The sequence below is a fragment of the Ranitomeya variabilis genome, chromosome 1 (assembly GCF_051348905.1).
Source record: "Ranitomeya variabilis isolate aRanVar5 chromosome 1, aRanVar5.hap1, whole genome shotgun sequence".
Lineage (NCBI taxonomy): Eukaryota > Metazoa > Chordata > Amphibia > Anura > Dendrobatidae > Ranitomeya > Ranitomeya variabilis.
Genome location: NC_135232.1, coordinates 269,693,091 through 269,710,993, shown reverse-complemented (window position 1 = coordinate 269,710,993; position 17,903 = coordinate 269,693,091). Strand labels below are relative to the sequence as shown.

Sequence of the window (17,903 nt, the reverse complement as noted above, 5' to 3'; positions counted from 1 at the left end):
TTTTACTTTTACAAAGGTAACCAGGGTAAATATCGGGTTACTATGCGCGGCCCTGCACTTAGTAACCCAATGTTTACCCTGGTTACCCGGGTGCTGCAGGGGGACTTCGGCATCGTTGAAACTGTCTTCAATGATGCCGAAGTCGTTCCCCTGATCGTTGGTCGCTGGAGAGAGCTGTCTGTGTGACAGCTGCCCAGCGACCACACAACGACTTACCAACGATCACGGCCAGGTCGTGTCGCTGGTCGTGATCGTTGGTAAGTCGTTTAGTGTAACGGTACCTTAAGGCTGGAGTCACACTAGAGAGAAATCCAGAAGAGGAAGAGGCGCAAAAACAACACATTGCACACGGACCAATGTTTTCTATGGGGCAGCTCCTATCAGCCGTATCTTTCTCAGCCGTATTTAACGGGCAGAGAAAATCGCAGCAGGTTGTGATTGTCAGCATATTCCTCCAAAAATACACCAATGCAAGTCTATGGGGGCGAGAAAAATAAGGATTACACAGGATAGACAGACAGACAGACAGACAGACAGACAGACAGACAGACAGACAGACAGACAGACAGACAGACAGACAGACAGACAGACAGACAGACAGACAGACAGACAGACAGACAGCCGGTAATTCAATTGCTGGCTTTTGCCAAGTCCTTACCAAACCCGACAGGATATGACACATGATTTACATACAGTAAACCATTTCATATCCTTTAGATTTTTACATATCCCTCACTAATAATGTTAAGGTGTGCAAAATTTGGGAGCTCTAGGTGTTAAAATAAAGGGTTAAATCACAGAAAAAACTAGCGTGGGCTCCCGCGCAATTTTCTCCACCAGAGTGGGAAAGACAGTGACTGAGGGCAGATATTAATAGCCTAGAGAGGGACCATGGTTCCGGACCAGGACCTACATATGTTGCCAAGAGGTTAAATGAGGAAGAAAAAAATAAAACACGAATAAGCATGCAGTACTTGAGCAACCCGATGGACATGACAGCTGAACCTGACCAACCTAAACTATAAAAAACGCTAAGTAATCTCGTGTGCCATTCGTGCAAAGAATGAGTCAGTTTGTTGGTTTTTCTGCTCCTAAGACCAGACAGCAAACTAAGACAACACATGTGAACAAAGACTAAGGGTACCGTCACACATTGAAATTTCCATCGCTACGACGTTACGATTCGTGACGTTCTAGCGATATCGTTACGATATCGCTGTGTCTGACACGCTACTGCGATCAGACACCCTGCTGAGAATCGTACGTCGTAGCAGATCGTTTGGAACTTTCTTTCGTCGCTTGATCACCCGCTGACATCGCTGGATCGTTGTGTGTGACAGCGATCCAGCGATGTCTTCGCTTGTAACCAGGGTAAACATCGGGTAACTAAGCGCAGGGCCGCGCTTAGTAACCCGATGTTTACCCTGGTTACAAGCGTAAACGTAAAAAAACAAACCGTACATGCTCACCCGTCGATGTCCTTCAGGTCCCTTGCCGTCTGCTTCCTGCTCTGAGTGCCGGCCGGAAAGTGAGAGCAGATCACAGCGGTGCTGCGCTCTGCTCTCACTGTACAACTGCACTCAGAGCAGGAAGCAGACGGCAAGGGACCTGAAGGACACCGACGGGTGAGTATGTACTGTTTGTTTTTTTACATTTACGCTGGTAACCAGGGTAAACATCGGGTTACTAAGCGCGGCCCTGCGCTTAGTTACCCGATGTTTACCCTGGTTACCCGGGGACTTCGGCATCGCTCCAGCGCCGTGATTGCAACGTGTGACCGCAGTCTACGACGCTGGAGCGATGATTATACGACGCTGCGACGTCACGAATCGTGCCGTCGCAGCGATGAAAATTTCAATGTGTGACGGTACCCTAAGAAACCCAACATTAGTCATATCTTGTACAGTCATGGACAAAAATTTTGAGAATGAGACAAATATTAATTTTTCCAAAGTCTACTGCTTCATTTTTTCTAATGGCAATTTGCATATACTCCTGAATGTCAGAGTGATCAGCTTAACAGCAATTACTGTACTTGCAAAGTCAATATTTGCCCAGAAAATGAACTTTAACCCCCAAAACACATTTCAACATCATTGCAATTCTGCCTTAAAAGGAGCAGCTAACATCGTTTTAGTGTTCGATCCATTAACACAGGTGTTGGTGTTGATGAGGAAAGGGCTGGCGATCAATCAGTCATGATTAAGTAAGAATAACATCACTGGACACTTTAAAGGGAGGGTGGTGCTTGGTATCATTGTTTCTCTTCAGTTAACCATGGTTATCTCTAAAGAAACACGTGCAGCCATCATTGCACTGCACAAAAATGGCCTAACAGGGCAGAGTATCGCAGCTACAAAGATTGCACCTCAGTCAACAATCTATCGCATCATCAAGAACTTCAAGGAGAGAGCTTCCATTGTTGTCAAAAAGGCTCCAGGGCGCCCAAAAAAGACCAGCAAGGGCCAGGACCGTATCTTAAAACTGTTTCAGCTGCGGGATCGGACTACCAGCAGTGCCGAGCTTGCTCAGGAATGGCAGCAGGCTGGTGTGAGTGCTTCTGCACGCACTGTGAGGCGGAGACTCTTTGAGCAAGGCCTGGTTTCAAGGAGGGCAGCAAAGAAGCCACTTCTCTCCAGAAAAAACATCAGGGACCGACTGATATTCTGCAAAAGGTACAAGGAGTAGACTGCTGAGGACTGGGGCAAAGTCATTTTCTCTGATGAATCCCCTTTTCGATTGTTTGGAACATCTGGAAAACAGCTTATTGGGAGAAGAAGAGGTGAGCGCTACCACCAGTCTTGTCTCATGCCAACTGTAAAGCATCCTGAAACCATTCATGTGTGGGGTTGCTTCTCAGGCAAGGGAATCGGCTCACTCACAGTCTTGCCTAAAAACACAGCCATGAATAAAGAATGGTAGCAGAATGTCCTCCAAGAGCAACTTCTCCCAACCGTCCAAGAGCAGTTTGGCGCCCAACAATGCCTTTTCCAGCATGATGGTGCACATTGCCATAAAGCAGAGGTGATAACTAAATGGCTCATGGAACAAAACAGAGATTTTGGGTCCATGGCCTGGAAACTCCCCAGATCTTAATCCCATTGAGAACTTGTGGTCAATCATCAAGAGACGGGTGGACAAACAAAAACCAACAAATTCTGGCAAAATGCAAGCATTGATTATGCAAGAATGGACTGCTATCAGTCAGGATTTGGTCCAGAAGTTGATTGAGAGCATGCCAGGGAGAATTGCAGAGGTCTTGAAGGGTCAACACTGAAAATATTGACTTGCTGCATTAACTCATTCTAAATGTCAATATAACCTATTGGTACTCATAATATGATTGTAATTATATTTCTGTATGTGATATAAACATCAGACAAACACTAATAAAAACCAGAGGGCAGCAGATCATGTGAAAATATAATTTGTGTCATTCTCAAAAATTTTGGCCATGACTGTAGCTATACAAAACGCCAAATTCCAATAAGGGCATGTTACAGAGAATAGTGTTTGCTCTCATTTTATTTCTGCTTCTCCCGAGTAAACGGTACTTTGTTTTTTGTTTCTAAATCCGCCATATATAGATATGAACCTTTTTGCTTGTTCTAATTTTTATTGTCTTAAAAATTAGGAGAGGATACTCTGGGGGTGCATTTAGGTTGTTCTGCATCATTATTGTGTGAGTAACATCCTATTCATAGAAACCACAAAATTTAGCATTAAATAATGGAGGCCCATATCCCTAGAACCATATGCCAGATATAAAGAAAAAAAAAAAAAAAAAGTTAATACTTAGGGGCGCAACAAGACTTAAATAAGAGCAATAAAGAAACAGATGATTGGCCTCGGGGAGACCAAAACATCCAACACCGCGGAGACACCATCACGTGTTTCTCATCGCAGTGATCCAGAACACTGCCCCCATCCCTTATGGGAAATATGCAAATGCATGTAGGATATCTGCGGAGACACCATCACGTGTTTCTCAACGCAAGCAGTGAATAGCCAGGCCTTTCCCCGGGAAGGAACATAAGGGATGGGGGCAGTGTTCTGGATCACTGCGTTGAGAAACACGTGATGGTGTCTCCGCGGTGTTGGATGTTTTGGTCTCCCCGAGGCAAATCATCTGTTCCTTTACAGCCTTTTACTAGGCACTGCTCCTAATAGCCAGATTCCTACTCCACACTGATGAGGGGCAAACACTTCGAAACAGCTGTCTGTGGATGGATACCATGCTTGGCATAGGTGGTTTTCCTGTATTGGATGTTTTCCTTTATTGGATGCTGCCCTTCCCGTGGTTGTTCCTTCCCGGGGAAAGGCCTGGCTATTCACTGCTTGCGTTGAGAAACACGTGATGGTGTCTCCGCAGATATCCTACTTAAATAAGAGCAATAACTGAGCTCTGACCTGGTGCAAAGTCCTATATAAGTAGCAATGCAAACAGATTTATTTTCATTGCAGTGCATTTAATTATAGCTCAGTCTGTACCTCCAGAACCTTCAACATAGATGTGAACAACATCTTTATTGACCCTAAAATGAGACTGCTTGCACCCCAAAAACAGCAGGATGGAAGCATTTATCACAGAATTCATTATTCATACAGCTATAAAAAGGTACTTACTAGGCTGGTTTCCAGTTGACACTCCAGTTATACCATGTGGTGCCATTCCAGAAGTCCCAGGCTGTGGCTGACCAGGAAGACTCATCTGTTGGGCAATTTGTGGCAACCCACTAATACCTCCCATTTGAGCACCAGGCGGACGGACCCCCATGGCCATCCCTTGTACACCTACAGGAGCTGTGCCTGTTAATGTCTGTAAGGCATTCATTGGATCTATTGGAGGGTAAAAACATTAATGAACTATAAACTGCAGCATTTACCTAAATATATCTAAGACACAAAAAAATTATATCTTACCACTGGCAGATGCCTGAGCCTTCTTGTTTACTGTAAGGAAAGTACAAGTGAAAAATGACAAGATCTTCTGGTGTACGGTATTAAGTCTGATGGAACACCTGTACTTTTTGTAGGTATATAAGAAAATAATTTTTTATTTATTTATTTTTTTCCCCAAAGAGGCGAATCCAACAGTTTACATAAAAAAAAAAAAACAACCCTTTAAAAACATGAATTTATTGAATATACTTTAAAATTAACACTTAACCCTGGGCACCGTGCTAGTAAACAATTAATAGATATCTGGTTGATACTTGTATTGACTCCACTCTATATAGCAGTCTCTAATATTGTAGAGACACCAACCAAATGCTATCGGTAGCCAGAATAAAGATAATCTATAATGCTGATATCATTTATCAATTTGTTAGAATAAATAAATATCCCAGGTCATATCACAATATAAACGCACTATTTTTACCCTGGAAATTCAGCTAGGCGAACCCCTGCCTAGAAGTGGAGGTTGGCATCCTATAGTAACGGGATTTGGCGCTCCCTCAGTGGTGGCTGAGCCTCACTTGCCCTAATGTTCCCCGCTATAAATGCTACAGATAATTCACTAGTCTAGACCGCTTGAGCAGTATTCTATACATGGTATATTTGCACATCGTGAAGGATAAACAACTTATCGTTTTGGATGTGTAATCATAGTGTGTCTCCAATTCTTACACTTCGACGCGTTTCACCAAATCAATGGCTCATCAGGAGGCCAGGTTGCCAAGTTGGAGAGGTAGAGAGGATTGCACCTACACAGGATAACCAAGGGCCTGTTGAGGTGTAAGGCCATGTTCACACAATGAGTTTTTTACCGCGGAACCGCAGCGATTTTGCCGCTGCGGGTCCGCAGCTGTTTTCCATGCAGGGTACAGTACAATGTAACCCTATGGAAAACAGGAAACGCTGTGCACATGATCCTGAAATTCACTAAAAAAGCCGCGCTGAATAGCTGCGGTAAAAAAGAAGGACCATGTCACTTCTTTGTGCGGAACTGCAGCGGTTCTGCACCCATAGACCTCCATTGTGAGGTCAAACCCGCAGATCAAAAATATATCTGCGGGTTTTATTGCAGTTATGGGTGGAGAAACCGCTGCAGCAGGAAGTGCGGGGAAGCGGGCGGAAGTATGTGGGCAGAAGTGCTTGGGCCATGCGACGCTAGTGCCACCATTGTGCCAAGTCGCCGTATGGGACTACTACTCCCATCCGGTATTAGGATGGGAGAGTTGTCCCTGTGTCCGGCGACTTAGCACAGTTGTAAAGTTACACAAAACACACACAATACACATACATGACACACAGTACATACAACATATAACACAGAGTATATACTCACCAACAGCACACTGGTAGGCGAAGCCCTCGATCCCCTAGAAAAAATCCCAAAATAAAAAATCAAATTCATACTCCCTGTCCGCAGAATCCATAAAACGAGTGTCCCACGCCGATCGGCTGCTCTCCGGCGATACACTGCCAGGAGCGAAGCTCCTAGCAGTGTATCGCGTACTGTTCCGGAGTTCAATGGCTCCGGCGTCTCGGTTAACGGCAGTACAGCTGCGTTGAACTTTCCCACGCAGCACTGCCGTTAAGCGAGAGTGCCGGGGTCAATGACCGCCGGTAAACACGCTCGCGCATGCGCAGTGACACACCGACAGGAACTATGGCTCCTGTCAGTGTGTTGCTGCAGCCGTGGAGAGCAGACATATCTCTGGATGTGTCTGTTCTCCATGGAAGATCTTCGTGGGACCCTCGATGGATTTCTGCAGACAGGGCCAGGGAGTATGAATTTGTTTTTTTATTTTGCGTCTTTTTCAGGTCGAGGGTCTTCAGTACGGATTGAGCGTACAATAAAATATGGTCAAAAAGTGTGTGTCTTTATTTCATTAAAATATTTTTCTTCTAGTGTTTGTGGTTTTTTTTAACCCTTTCATTGGATTAATAATGGATAGGCGTCTTATTGACGCCTCTCCATTATTAACCGGGCTTAATGCCACCTTACATTAGCAAGGTGGCATTAACCCCTCATTACCCCATATCCCACCGCTACAGGGAGTGGGAAGAGAGGGGCTAAGTGCCGGAATTGGCACATCATTTTGATGCGCCTTTTCTGGGGCGGCTGCGGGCTTATATTTGTAGCCGGGGGGGGAAGGGGGCAAATATCCATGGCCCCTTACCTAGGCTATGAATATAAGCCCACGGCTGTCTGCGTAGCCTTTCTGGCCTAAAAATATAGGGGGACCCCAACACTTTTTTTGGGGGGGAGGCTCTCCCTTTATTTCTGAGCCAGAAAGGCTACGCAGACAGCTGTGGGCTTCATATTCATGGCCTGGGAACAGCCATGGGTATTTTAACCCCTTCCCAGGCCACAAATATTGACCCGCAGCAGTCTGCCTAGCCTTTCTGGCCTAAAAATATAGGGGGACCCTATGTCATTTTTTTTTTTTTTTTTGGGGGGGGTCCCCCTATATTTTTTTTGATCATTTTAATAGCATTAATAATGGATAGGCGTCTTATTGACACCTCAATTATTAACCGGGATTAATGCCACCTTACAATAGCAAAAATACGTGCAACTGAAATACGTGGCACTTAAATACGTGATACGTGGCACTGAAATACGTGGCACTGAAATACGTGGCACTGAAATACGTGGCACTGAAATACGTGGCACTGAAATACGTGGCACTGAAATACGTGGCACTGAAATACGTGGCACTGAAATACGTGGCACTGAAATACGTGGCACTGAAATACGTGGCACTGAAATACGTGGCACTGAAATACGTGGCACTGAAATACGTGGCACTGAAATACGTGGCACTGAAATACGTGGCACTGAAATACGTGGCACTGAAATACGTGGCACTGAAATACGTGGCACTGAGTCTACGTTCACATTTGCGGTCTGCGCCGCAGCGTCGCCGCATGCGTCATGCGCCCCTATATTTAACATGGGGGCGCATGGACATGCGTTGCACTTGCGTTTTGCGACGCATGTGTCACTGCGGCGCACGCGTCCGGGCGCAGAGGACGCAGCAAGTTGCATTTTTACTGCGTCCAAAACCAACCAAAAAAAAGGACGCATGCGTCGCAAAACGCAGCGTTGTGCATGCGTTTTTGTTTGCGTTGTGCGTTGCGTCGCCGACGCTGCGGCGCACAACGCAAATGTGAACGTAGCCTTAAATACGTGGCACTTAAATAGCTGGATAGAGCTGGATCCGCGGGCTGTGATCTGGCCTACGCTCAGCACTCTGCGGAGCGCTGTCATTCAAAACACGTCCACTCATTTTGGTGTTTAGTCCCAAAATGGAGGATGGAAGAAGAAAAGGGTTGGACAAGGAAATGACATTTCTTTTTTTTTTTTTTTCCCCACTGCAGTTAAAGCTTTATTTGTGTCAAACACAGACAATCTGCAGAGAAAACTGCATAAAAAACCGCATCAAAAAACGCACCAAAAACCGCACCTGCGTTTTCTGCCAAGAGCTGCGGTTTTTAGTGCAGAAAAACAGCAGGGAAATCAGGAACGTGTGAACATGGCCTAAGACTTGGAGAGACACCATGACTACACATCCAAAACGAGAAGCTGTTTATCTTTCACGGCGTGCAAATATACCCTGTATATAGTTCAGGCCAATTACCGTATATACTCAAATACAAGCCGAGATTTTCAGCCCCCCCAAAAATAAAATAAATAAATAATGAGCTGAACCTGCCCCTCTCTGCTTATACTCGAGTCATAGTCGGCGGGTGAGGGACGACGGTCATATACTCAACTGCTCCTGGCGCTCCTGACGCGGTTCCTGCATGTCCCGTGGTCTCTGGCTCCGGCAGCTTCTCCAGTTCAGCGGTCACATGGTACCGCTCATTAAAGTAATGAATATGGACTCCACTCCCATAGGGGTGGAGCCGCATATTCATTACTGTAATGAGCGATACCAGTGACCGCTGAAAAGAGGAAGAAGCTGCCGGTGCCGGAGACCATCTGTCCGGGAGAAGCTGCCAGGGACCGCAGCAGGTGAGCATTTCATATTTACCTTCCCTCGTTCCACCACCACTCCGTCTTCCGCGTCCTCTGCAGTGACTGCTCAGGTCAGAGGGCTCGATGACGTATTAGTGTGCACGCTGCCCTCTGCCTGAACACTAAGTGCGGAGAGACGGGACGCTGAGGAGCAGCGACTAGAGGGGAGTATGTCTTTTTTTTTATTGCAGCAGCAGCATTACATGTGGCACATTGTTATATGGAGCATCTATGGGGCCACAATGAACTGTATGGAGCATTATATGGGGCACATTTTTATATGGAGCACATTTTTATATGGAGCATCTTATGGGGCCATAATCAGCATTTGTGCAGCATTATATGGGGCATATTCTAATATGGAGCATCTTATGGAGCCCATCATGAACTGTATAGAGCATTATATGGGGCTCCTGATTCAATATGAATATTCAAAAACACTTAACCTACTAATGTCTCAATTAATTTTACTTTTATTGGTATCTTTTATTTATTTTTTATTTTTTGACATTTACCGGTAGCTGCTGCATTTTCCACCCTAGGCTTATACTCGAGTCAATAAGTTTTCCCAGTTTTTTGATGCAAAATTAGGGGGGAGATCAGCTTATACTCGGGTATATATGGTATATTGTTTTTCAATAGGACTGAACAGCGTATATTGTGACACTTTCACTTTTGTAATGACTTTGCAGTTGCATCGGGTCACTGTGCATAAACATTTTGCAGACCCATGGAAGTAGATTTATGCAGAGAGGGTCAAATTGACACATCAAGTTATGTTTTCATACAGACACCGAAAAATTAAAAATAAAAAACATACGTGAATGAGGCCTAAGAACTTTTCTGGTAACATTTAAAATAGTTTCATCACAATCTAGACAGTGACTTACGAATATCTCGAAAGTGAATGATCAGTCTGGCCACCAAAGACAGATACTCCTCCTGTAATCAAGAAGAGCGGCAATTAGGAAAAATTCACAGCGAATGTTCAATGTAACCTCAAACCTTTTTTTTTTTTTTTTGTTTATACTGTCGCTATATAACATTTCCTCTCTCCTTTACTGACTGTTTTATGGTTGTAAAACAAAAGAACACCATCTGTTTGAGGATGATCAATAGAAACAGATTTGATGTGAAAGTAATCTACATTGTGAGGGTATGTGGACCCCACAACGGAATCCCTGATACCCGAGTGTAGCAGACTAGGCTTCATTTAAATAGCAGCTGTGCTTTTCCTGAAGCGTCATTTCAGTTGTATACTGCCATTGTCTAAGGAGCGTACCCACATGAAAACTACGCCGTATGCACAAACTCTAAAAGTACAAAAATTAACCAACAACTTTGCAGGAACCATCAGCCGCAACGAGAGACTTTAGTCTACAAGATCTGTCTTTGTCAGTACATCAGGTCTGTGTTTACAGCAATATTCCCCCATTTAAAATTACAAAATCAGAGATCCACATCTGGGGCCTCCTGTTTAGTTAGTTAACCACAGTTTCTGGACAAGCCTCAAAAAACAGCACCAGGATCAATCTTCTCACTACTGTGGGCCCATTAAAATTAGGATAGAACAAGGGATGCATGGGTGAAAAATCTTATTGAATTTCTTTCAGTGGCATGTGCACAAGGTTGGACCATAATGAGCTCACTTGTATGCTAAGTTCATGCAACCATATAAAAATAAATAAAAGTGTCAGCCTCCTAGTGGCAGCAGCATACACCCATGGTTCCTGTGTCCCCCAATGAGAGGCAATAGTTAAAATCCAATTTTTCACCTGTACTGTCATCAGTATGGCGTTTATTATACAGCAGTAGCAATGTATCTGTAAAAATCTGATATTATTTGGTTGATCTGTATGGGATGTACTATTTTTTGTGCGCCCATAGACTTAAATAGGCAAGTCTCATCCAAAACATGGAAGAGGACATTAGTCCATAAAAAAATAAATAAAAGTTACTTGAACAACCTGATTGAATAATACTGATCCAAGGGCTCTTCATGGAAGGTCACATTGTCCACAGACAACATTCGGACCAAAAATACAGTATTGTGACCTTAGCCTTGAACCACCAAAAGTGCTGGCTCAAAAGCAGGTGTCCATTATTGAGGACATTTTTTTTCTCTTCTTAAAACCACATATGGGCCTGATTCATGAAGGAGTTTTCTAACGTTATCTGGGGGGAAAAAAAAACAACCTACAAATGTTAAAAAATGTTTGGCGTTTTTTATCAAGGTGTCAATTTTGACAAAATGCATGGGGCATGTGTTTGATGAGGTGTGGTCAAACCCACCCATCCAATTATTCAGAAGTTACACCGCTGTAAATACAGCCAGAGGGGAATCTCAGGCTATATGCATGCTGTGTACTGTGCAATGGCAGTGTCTGACCGTACAGGGACATCATACCCCAGCTCCTGGGGTGGAAGCAAAAAACAGAGTGCACAGAAAGGATGACAGCAGCTGCTTTCTGTGAGGTAAAACAGGTGTAAAGACAGTAAGCAAATGTTTTACCTCACAGAAAAGGTGTAATACTTCAGAGTGAAGAGATCAATCTGAGTCAAGGCAAAATTTAACAGTTTGTGCGTTAGAATATTTTCCTACATAGCGAGTGAAAGCAAGGAGAAACTTACCCGGGACTTGGCTTTCAGGAAAACATGGTTCTCCATATCCTTGCTAGACTTGTTGTGAGCTACTCCAGCTTTGCGCATAGCTTCTTCACTGGAAGGCAAGGTAAAACCATTCATTAAAAGGTAAAAATCATCTGTACTTCTAGAGGAATCATTTTCTGAATGTGAACATCAACCAGGTAGAAATACTCTGTCATCTCATTTTGATGGCAGTGACACGGTAGCACTGTACCAGTCACTTTGCTGTAGAGGAGCCACCCAGTGCTGCTCTGCATACTAATCTTTCAGGGTCTAGAGATGCAACATTGATGTTCTTCAATCAGGAGCTTTCGAGAAAACATTTTTTCAAGCTTTGCACACAGTTCCATTTAAATTCCCAATCTTAGAGGTCACTGACTTTTCCTGATCTTGTCAGCCTCCACAGGATGCAGCTTGTAGTCAGAGCTCACAAACAATAACTTATGGAGGCCGAGCTTTCGAACTGGCTGTACACAGCAATAATGTAAAAGCCAATATACACTATGACAACAATAGTGTAAGTCCTACCTTAATTACTGGGAATCCATTGATAATCTGATGTGGATGGGGCCAGATGTTTATCCTATGCTGGTTGAAAGGGAGTTTATTACTAAATACCCCACCCCAATGCTCCCATTGCTTGTATGACAGCGTTATGTAAGGCAGAGTAGTAGTTTCCCTGGTGAGAGCCCAGGAAGTCATGAGAAGGGAAAATTGACATTTCACAGGGGATTAGTCTTGTGTGCAGATATCCTAAAACTTGAAAATACTTTGGCCTACACTGTTACATTAAAAATCCTTTGAGGACCAAGGAAGAGATTTGTCCCATAGTTTTAAGCTGAAGCCAATTTGATTGAATCAACTTAGTGTCCCTTAAAGATTTAAATGGGTGTCCCAGTGAAACTCATTTCCGGATCAGAAGGTGAGTGACACCGATGACATGACTACAGGTAATCTCTCAGGATGCGCGCGTAATTGACAAGCATCATGCCACTGGTCTTACTCTAATGAGCAAGACAGGAGCCCCGATACCGGCTAATCGTTCATGCATTCCACCCGGTAGCTGTACATGTGAGGGGGTGCTGGAATACCATGTGTGAAGAAAACAGATTGTATCTTAATTTCCCAGACAACCATGTTTTTGCAAACCAAAAGAACTGGCTTTTTATCTGTATATTGGCTTGTGAATTTAAGTGTTTATGTCTGGTGGGTCAAGAAGACAGACTTGCCAACTGATATACTATCTAACATACTGTGTAAGGGTATGTGCACATGTTGCGGATTTCTTGCAGAAATTTCCTGAAGAAAACCGGAAATTTTCTGCAAGAAATCCGCATTTTTTTTTTTTTTGCGTTTTTTTTCCGTTTTTTTCGCGTTTTTTTAGCATTCTGCAAGCGTAATTAGCTTGCAGAATGCTAAAGTTTTCCAAGCGATCTGTAGCATCGCTTGGAAAACTGACTGACAGGTTGGTCACACTTGTCAAACATAGCGTTTGACAAGTGTGACCAACTTTTTACTATAGATGCAGCTTATGCAGCATCTATAGTAAAAGATAGAATGTTTAAAAATAATAAAAAAAATAAAAAAATGCTTATACTCACCCAGACATCTCCTCACCGGCGTCCGTTCCTCTTCCTATAGCTGGTCTGTGCGCACAGGACCTTCCGTGATGTCACGGTCACGTGAGCGGTCACATGACCGCTCACGACCAATCACAGGACAGTGACGTCATCGGCAAGGTCCTTCGCCGCACATCAGCTACAGGAACCGAAGCGACAGCATGCAGTGGAGGCGGGAAGACATCGAGGGTGAGTATAGGACTGTTTTTTATTTTAATTCTTATTTTTTTACCAATTATATGGTGCCCAGTGCGTGGAGGAGAGTCTCCTCTCCTCCACCCTGGGTACCAACCGCACATAATCTGCTTACTTCCCGCATCGTGGGCACAGCCCCGTGCGGGAAGTAAGCAGATCAATGGACTCCTAGGTGTGTGGAATCCCCTGCAATTCCGCATTTTAATGAACATGTTGCTTTTTTTTCCGCGATGCGATTTTTTTCGCGGAAAAAAAGGCTACATTTGCACAAAAAATGCGGAATACACTTAAAATAATGGGAGGCATATGTAAGCGTTTTTTCCGCGTTTTTATCACGTTTTTATAGCGAAAAAACGCGAAAAAAAGCAAAAAATACTTAACGTGTGCACATGGCCTTAGTCTGTAATAGTGACTGTACATAGAGTGTGTTAAGCTTTGTTTATTGATGTGTGCTGATATGCTAATAGTGCTACCTTGATCCCATCACCATTGTTTACCTTAACTTGATGTTGGACTGAAGGACCCTGGGTAATTCTAATAGCTTACATGCCTTGGGTATAAAAAGACTCAGATCACATCCTGGGAGACTGAAGTAACACAGAGCTACCAGCCAGACATTCTGCAAACCACCCAACAGACAAGAGAAAGGACTGCAGCCAATTCATCATGGCACCATCACAAGGGACACTGATCTATGATTCTATAGGAAACAACCTAGCGGTTTTCGGCTCCGGTTGGAAGGACACAGATCTGATCCAGTAACCATCTCTGAACCATGGATATGTTTGGAGAAAGCCAGGTTTGGGACCCGCTGGTCGCCTGGTTCCATGGACATGGTCAGATAAGCCAGGTGGTGACTCTCGTGTCAACTGGCTTTGGACCTTGTATGGACTCTATGGACAGTTCTTGGTCATCTCCCTATGCTTGTCGTTACCTCTTCTTTGTGTGCATCCACAGATGAAGTAGCGACCCTGGGAGCTCTGAAATCATGTCAACTGGCTTTGGACCTTGTAAAGACTCTTCAGGATCTTAGCCAAGGGTCTGTCGGACACAGGACTGCTCTCGGATATCTCCCTATGCTTGTCATTACCTCCTCTCTGCGTGCATCCACAGATGGAGTAGCGACCCTGGGAGCTCGGACGTAACATCTACCATTATCTCGGCGAGTCAGCGGAAGGGTGAGGCCCTGTAATGTGAACCATCTTGGGGTAATTGGTGGGATTGTTCGGTTTGCTATTGTGTGTTGTGGTTCAATAAAGTATTGCCACACTGTTTTACCTTAACCCTGTGTTGTCTGTGTAGTGTATTGCCCACGGGGAGATAGAGCGGGCATTCAATGGTATGAGCCGTGGTCCATGCAGTCTTGCTAAAGACAGCCGGGCCAGCGGACGAGAGCACCCACTGACCACGTTTCTCCACACCCTGTAAGAGTCAATTTATTAAAATAAAAAAAAACTACCCATGCAAAGTGTTTAACTTCCTTAATCTTCTATGTATGGCATTTGCCAACGGGCTTCCATAGAAGACTTTCAATTCAGTCCGTTTTTTCGCGATTCATTACAAATTGTAAGGCAAAATTAGAAGTAGCTACAAAAAGAAAAACTACACTACTCAGCACTGAATTGCAACGCCAAGAAGAAAAAGTTGTGTAATGATGGAAATCACAGGAACGAAAAAAAAAAATTAGAACATTTTCAAAGCAACTGGATTTATTGTCCAGAATAAGTGCCAAGTGCAGAAATATCCACACCAACTCACGACTTTGTGTACATATCGTGTACTGAAAAATGGGAAAAAAAATTCCAAGTGCGGTGAAATTGCAAAAAAAAAAGTGCAATTCCACAGTTTGGCTTTTTTTTTTTTAACCATATTCACTAAATGCTTAAATTGCCCAGCCATTATGATTCTCCTGGTCTTTACGAGTTCGTAGACACCAAACATGTCTAGGTTCTCTTTTATTTACCATATTTTTCGGACCGTAAGATGCACCGGACTACAAGACGCACCCAGGTTTTAGAGGTGGAAAATAGGGAAAAAAATATTTGGAGCAAAAAAAAATAAAAATTTGGTAAAATTTAATAACATACTATTATATGTGGTGTTATTATATATAATAGTATGTTATTATGTTGGAAGCTGCGGGTAGAAGATGGAGCTACGGGACCAGTGTAGTGTCTGTAAATTACTATATGAAGACGCTGGAGGGTGAGTATAAGAATGGGGGCACAGGGCTTATATTGAAAGCACCACTCCAGCACTGAAAAATAACACAGGAGTGCTGTTTTAAGATCCCTTTGGGAGAACTATAACTCACTGCAGATCCAATGGCATGCTGGGAGTTGTAGTTCACCACAGGAGTGGCAGAGTGCTGTATTGTGTGTTGTAAAGACTAACCTCTTAATTGTGGCAGCCAGCCACACTGTGGTGAGGTAAAAAGCTGGAGCATCCCATGACTACACACAGAGCCCTCCCTATTGTTGCCTCTTCACAGCACAGGTCATAAGAGGAAGCTTGCAGATTCTAGTGGGGAATCTGAAGGACCTGTGATGACATCAGAAGAGGGAGGGCACTGTGCCGTCATGTGATGCTCCAGCAAGCCCTCTTCATGACATCACACAGGTCCTTATGCCTCAGAATCCAGCACAGCCAGGCAGGTATGCAGCAATCTTGTCTCCCCTGGCCCCTGCTGCTGCCCCCTCCTCCACCGGACACAGATCTCTACAGCTGCTGCAGGAATCTGGCGCTGAGGAAACCATGTGTGCTTCAGTGAAGGACTATTCAATGGCTGCTCACTGCTCAGCTGACAAGTGGGCGGGGAAGCGGCTAATGAATATTCACTGCACTTTAATCATCGGGACCATGTGGTTTCCCTAGCACTGGATTCTAGGCAGCCGGGACATTTTTCTGCCTCCTGCAAGTGGGATCACAGTGCGATCCCACTACTGCCCCCCCCCCCCCACACTACATTCTGACTATAAGACGCACCCACACTTTCCTCCCAAATTTGGAGGAAAAAAGGTGCGTCTTATGGTCGGAAAAATACCGTACGTGGTGAAAAAGAATCCAAAATTTGGTTAAAAAAAAAAAAAGGCGCCATTTTACGAGATCTTGAGCTGGGTGAGCGTATTTTTGCATGCTGAGCTGACATTTTATTGATACCATTTTGGTGCATATACGATCTTTTGATCGCCAGTTATTGCATTTTACTGTAATGTAGCAGCGACCAAAAAAATAGAATTATTCTTACCGTTAATTCGGTTTCTAGGAGCCTTCCACGACAGCCACCAGGAGGTTGTCTCCATACCCTAATGGGGGACAGGAAGCACGAGAGGTTAAAAGCCCCTCCCACCTCCCATTAACCAGTGACTTACAACTGAACCCATAGCACCGGTTACCTTTTAGGTTCTCAGAAAAAAATGTATCCTAAGAACATCGGGAGGGAATTAATGCTGTCGTGGAAGGCTCCTAGAAACCGAATTAACGGTAAGAATAATTCTATTTTCTCTAGTAGCCTTCCACGACAGCCACCAGGAGGAATGCCAACCAATTCTGTATCTGGGGGGGGGGGGGGGGGGGAGAACTACAGCCTGAAGAACCTTTCGGCCAAAGGCAAGATCCCGGTTGGACCAGAAGTCCAATCTGTAATGCTTAGTAAAAGTGTGCAAGGAAGACCATGTTGCTGCCCTGCAAATCTGCTCTGTTGAAGCACCAGCCCTTTCAGCCCAAGAGACAGACGTAGATCTGGTGGAATGAGCTTTTAGGCCCGCAGGAATAGCAATATTCTGAGTTAGGTATGCTTCAGTAATGGCTTTCTTTATCCAGTTGGCGATGGTACTCTTCGCTACCTTCTTGCCCTTGTTTTTGCCAGAAAGATGAACGAAGAGATTTTTGTCAATCCTGAACGTATTAGTATGTTCCAAATAGTACAACACTATACGTCGTACATCCAAAGTATGAAATCTGTGTTCCTCCGGATTTGAAGGATTGTGACAGAACGATGGGAGGACTATATCCTGTGATCGATGAAATTCTGACACTACCTTCGGGAGAAAGCATGGATCAGGCCGGAACACGATGGAGTCATCTCTTATGGTAAGATAAGGCTATCTAACTGAAAGGGCTTGTATTTCTCCCACTCGTCTTGCAGTAGAAATTGCAACCAAGAAGGCCGCTTTGCAGGACAGAAGTTGCGAGGAACAAGATGACAATGGCTCAAACGGAGGAGCCATAAGGCCCTTTAGAACTATGTTCAAGTCCCATGATGGTACAAAAATTTGTTTTCTTGGACAATGCCTTGATGCTGCGACCATAAACCTTTTTATCCACCGATGATTTGCAAGGTCTTGATCGAAGACAGAGCTCAAGGCTGACACTTGGGACTTTCAAGGTACTTGGCTTCAGCCCTAACTCCAAACCTTTTTGTAAAAAATCTAATATCTGGGAGATATTAGGATGGAAAGGGTCAGGAT

At 44.2% G+C, this 17,903-nt stretch overlaps 1 protein-coding gene across 4 annotated transcripts in view; it reads right to left on the bottom strand.

Annotated features, from left to right (window-relative positions):
* Nucleotides 1–17,903, bottom strand: part of MED15 (mediator complex subunit 15) — an 89,704-nt gene that overhangs the window by 61,677 nt on the left and 10,124 nt on the right. For 2 of the 4 annotated variants that reach the window (XM_077293524.1, XM_077293514.1), the window contains exons 2-5: nucleotides 11,606–11,693; nucleotides 9,865–9,916; nucleotides 4,924–4,953; nucleotides 4,627–4,839 (exon numbers count right to left, since the gene is read on the bottom strand). In XM_077293524.1, the coding sequence (XP_077149639.1) occupies nucleotides 4,627–4,839; nucleotides 4,924–4,953; nucleotides 9,865–9,916; nucleotides 11,606–11,693 (383 nt within the window). The remainder of the gene's footprint in view (nucleotides 1–4,626; nucleotides 4,840–4,923; nucleotides 4,954–9,864; nucleotides 9,917–11,605; nucleotides 11,694–17,903) is intronic. The other 2 variants (XM_077293531.1, XM_077293539.1) reach the window with 1 other exon arrangement.